General features: G+C 39.2%; 1 protein-coding gene across 1 annotated transcript in view; it reads right to left on the bottom strand.

Moving 5' to 3' along the window:
• podxl (podocalyxin-like) overlaps positions 1-1,309 on the bottom strand; it is a 33,050-nt gene extending 31,741 nt beyond the window's left edge. The window contains exon 1 of the mRNA XM_015020835.1: positions 829-1,309. Coding sequence (XP_014876321.1) covers positions 829-871 — 43 coding nt within the window. The 5' untranslated portion in view covers positions 872-1,309. The remainder of the gene's footprint in view (positions 1-828) is intronic.
• Positions 1,310-4,408: the final 3,099 nt, after the last annotated feature.

The following is a 4,408-nucleotide window of genomic DNA, read 5'->3' as shown; positions in this document are numbered from 1 at the left end:
TTGTTATTTATTAAAAAAAGAATAAAATGGTTTAATAAGGCAAGGCTCAAACACTAATAATTTAGTACTGAACTCTCCACACTGGAGCTGGAAGATATTTTAAACATCCAACAACTCAACAACCAAAAACAATAACTAAATGAATTATGATGTCTCTTGCTTCAAAAAATATGCATAATCAGAATGGAAATCACTGAGCGAGCTCATTTTAATTTATCATGAGATTAATTAATTAATTGATTAACTGATTAATTGCTTATTGTGACAGGTTAAGTCGTGGTTGTTATGTGACGAAAAGGGGAAAAGCTTAGAGGCTGTGAATAGTTTTGCAAAGTTTATATTTTAACAATAACCAATAAACCATATGAAACAACTGAACCTCTATACTGTACCACAATTATCACAACTTGTTAGCATTGCTCTCACTCCTCCACCCACAGCCTCTCAGATGAACCCACCCAACAGCACACGTTCACATATTTTAACTTAATTCCTCCAAAATTTTTGACTTTCTGTAAAATTTTCTGAAATGTGACGGTAGGAATCCAAGTACGAATGTACAGAAAAAGTGTTTCTTGATTACATCAACTTGTACTTTATGTTGTGTTTTTGTCCAATTTTAACTGGAAATCTCTTCTGGACAACCTGAGAAGTCAGAAAATTGGACTGGGGAAACCTTCAAAGCCTGTGCTGCAGCCAAACTCATCCGATGCACACCTGTTGCTGCCCAGCAGTGATGCACATCCTGCATGCTCCTTCACACCCTGACCCCTCTGAAGAATGGGTGCTGAAACGTGAGCCGTGTAGTTGGTGTGGTGGTGTACTCACTCAGTGAAAGCAGCAGCCAGGTGACGGTCAGCGTCGCCCTCATCCTGTCTCTGAGTTCGTTGTCCTCCAGACAGATCCGTCCTTCATGCAGCACAGCTCCTCTGGCCCTCACCTTGTTTTTTGGAGATGTTGCTCTGATTACAAATGCAACTGTCACGCCTATCTCCTTCAATTTGGATCTCAAGGGAAAATGATCTTGCTCAGTTTATTATTTTTATTTTTTTTTTGTCTCTTTTGCTGCTGAACTGAAAGCAAAGAATGCTTTTGTTGCTCTCTGCACCGTCTTTGTCTCCTCTCTCTGTGCGGACTTGGGGATTTGGGGAAGAGTATTTCTGTGGTCTCCTTGGCTGCCCCGTTGTTCTTCAGTCGCTCTCCCACAGAGGCTCCGTCCTGTATTGTGCTCCAGCCGGCCCTGCTCTCTTCCAAAGAGTTGAGCTGTTTGCAGAGCAGCAGCTCGGCCCTGCCTTCCTTATCATGAGAAAGCAGGGGCTGACCCAGAGCAGTCCAATCCCACCGCTCCTGGACTTTCTGCTGCTGCTGGGACACTTTGAATAACAAAGGAAACCAGGAGACAATGTGTTCCCCTTGGTTTGGATTCAGTTCTAAAATGGTCAGTTCCTCCAGGGCGTGGGGTCACATCAGCACTGATGTGGTCCGATCTGGAGAATATGGCAGCGGATTCGAGCCACCCAAGATAAAAAAAAAATCAAAATTAGGAGAGCATTTCTGCTAAAAAAAAAAAATATCAGAAATATTCTAGAAAAACAAGGAAAGATCCAAAGTTGAAAAGTTGCAAATTTGCTAGAAAAAACAAGACAATTTTGCAATTAATCTCAGAAAATTTTAAGAAAAAAATAAAAACAAAACATGGATATTTCAAGAGTCAAAAATGTTCAACTCCTCTGGAAGGCTTGCATGTATTAGCAAGTTTTCTTAGAGATAAAGTGTAACTTCCTATCTCATAATTATGATTCAGAATCTGAATATAATCAAATCAAAATTATTCTCATAATTTTAAGTTTAAAACCTGCTTTCATGACTTCCTGTTGGGATTTGAATTGGCAGAAATGGACTTCCATAGAATAGTTATGAAAAAGAAGAAAAAAGCAAAACATTTTATATTATTTTACACTATACAATTATGCTACTTGTTTGTCTCTCACATAAAATTTCATAAAGTACAACTTGAGGTTGTAGTGTGACACAATGTGGAAAGGTTTAAGTTCTATAAAAGCTAGAATGAGTTTCATTGGTTCATATTCACATATGAAATGCTTCATTTCCAAAGAAAACAGCAAAACTTTAGAAAAAGAAAGATATGGAAAAAACATTAACGGTCAAATTAAAATTAATGGGATCATCCTTTAATTTTGTCCTCTAACTGTCCCTTCCTGCATCGGCACCGGCCTGGAATATGACACAGTGACTCATCTTTAGTTGAGATACTTGACAGGAATTACTTGCTTTTGTTAATCCAGTCAGTTATGCAAAACCTAACATTTTATCTTTCAGTGATGTTAGAGGAAACTCTTCAAGTTAAGGACAAAAAGAAAATGTGTGAAGACTAAAATCTTTCTGAATGTATCTTTAAGAGACAGAGCAAGATGTGGTCCAGACCAAACATTAACGTGTTTTGAGCTAACAGTTCATGAAGCTTTAGAAAGACAAATACGGTTTCAGAGATCAGCAGGCAGAATGTCTGAAAGTGTTTCAATTTGGTCGGAAGTTAGAAGGTGTGTTTTGGAACAGTGTCACATCAGGACAGTCTATCAGTGTGATCTAAACTGAGGACATTCACATGTTTTATCTGCAGATGGATTTTAAAAGGTGAGCCTTTTATCCAGCAACAACAGCAATGTGACTTCTTACAGAAATGTTCTTGTTGGTCTAACTGGCTCCGTGTTTAACTTCAGATGAAATCTGCAGGAACCTCTGAGTTCATTTGGCTGCTTGTCTCCACGGCAACGAATATTCCCAACTGTTTCAGGAATTGCTTCCACTGCCCTTTTCTTTTTGCAGAGTTTCCATTCATGTGGCTCCAAATCTCTGACTGACAGGAAATAACTGGACCTCCTCCAGATCCTTTTCTTAATGCTAAGCACATAAGCTAAACACTTTCATTGTTAGAACACTGTGTTAGCATGTAACTGCTAACTGCTTCAGGGGATGTCATTTAACTCCACTGGCGTTCTATGGGACGTCTGGACAAATGCGGAGAGATGAGATAAGCATCAGGGTGTGGGAGACTCTGTGGGGTTTCCTGCCTCTGGAACTGTGACGAGTCGTTCATAAAAAGTTTTTGAGCTGAAGCTTCAAAGACGCGTTTGAAGTCAGGAGTCATGCTTGGGTGGCAGATCTGGAAGTGACTGTTAGATTAAAGTCTGAACGTCTGCATTCATAGAAGATCCTATCATCCAAGAAACACTTGGTGATTATTGGTGGATTTGATGTAATGCATATCAGTTTTCTTCAGTTATAATCTCAGTGTTTATATTACTGTATCTCAGTGTGACTTAATTCACAAAAAGCATTTCTCGCTCAAACATCCACAAGCCATTTTATTCACTATGTGTATGTAATTGCATGCTAACACACAGGCAATCATCCAGTCACATGGCAGCGACTTGAAGTGTTTACACATCCAGACGCTATCTGCATATAGGCTGTCTTTTTGCTCACTGAAGCTGAGTCATCCATGTGCTTTTCTTGAGATAACTACAAAATATCCTGTTTTCATGAAAAAACAAAACATGCTGTGACAACAAGACATGAGACGGTAAACACATCATCCAGCTCAGCAGCCACACCCTCAGGTTTGGCTGTTGGAGAGTAGAACCAGAGTTCAATGTCTGCGTTTCCGTTGACCATATCACTGCATTTCAAAAATAAATTTGCACAATGGAAACACGGCAATTTAAAAAAATGATAATTCTTCAATAAAAAGTTCTGGTTCCAAGTGGTGTTTTGGCAATATCGCAATTGGTCTATTTTGCAAAACTACAATGAAAACATTTTTTCACGTCACATGAGTCACATGATCAACAGCCAGATGTTGCCACTGCTGCAAGCCACGAAGAAGAAGACGACAGGAAGTGGTTGGAGGATTATGATGCAGAATGATTATTAATGACTTATTGTGTGAACAAAAGTATTAACGTGATTTTAATTATCTTCCTTATTTAATGGAAACACCACAATTGCAAAATTGTATTTCTTCAACATAGCAGGATATAAACAAAGGTTTGTGCACACACAATGGAAATGCAGTTTGTGATGTTAGCAGTGGTGATAGCTCTCTCACCTTCAACTTGCAGCAGACAGATGTCACATCAACATGTTTGTGGGCGACTTTAGCAATGCAAAAGAAAACTGAAACTGTTCTTTACAGCGGGATAGAACGCCACGTTAGCAGATGGTAACAGGCTACAAATTCCCATCAGGCCGTTGTTAAATTTGTGTCTGTTTTACAGAGCCAATAACCATCTATGTTCCTAAGTGGAGAGATCTTCTCTGAGCCAGTCAGCTTGTATACCATATGACAGTTAGTGCTGCCACAGAACGAAGCAGTTTGGAAGTATGC

The sequence above is a fragment of the Poecilia latipinna genome, unplaced genomic scaffold (genome assembly GCF_001443285.1).
Source record: "Poecilia latipinna isolate Pla-1442-1.1 unplaced genomic scaffold, P_latipinna-1.0 Scaffold2670, whole genome shotgun sequence".
Lineage (NCBI taxonomy): Eukaryota > Metazoa > Chordata > Actinopteri > Cyprinodontiformes > Poeciliidae > Poecilia > Poecilia latipinna.
The sequence above is the reverse complement of the archived record's forward strand: the minus strand, read 5'-3'. Positions and strand labels throughout refer to the sequence as shown.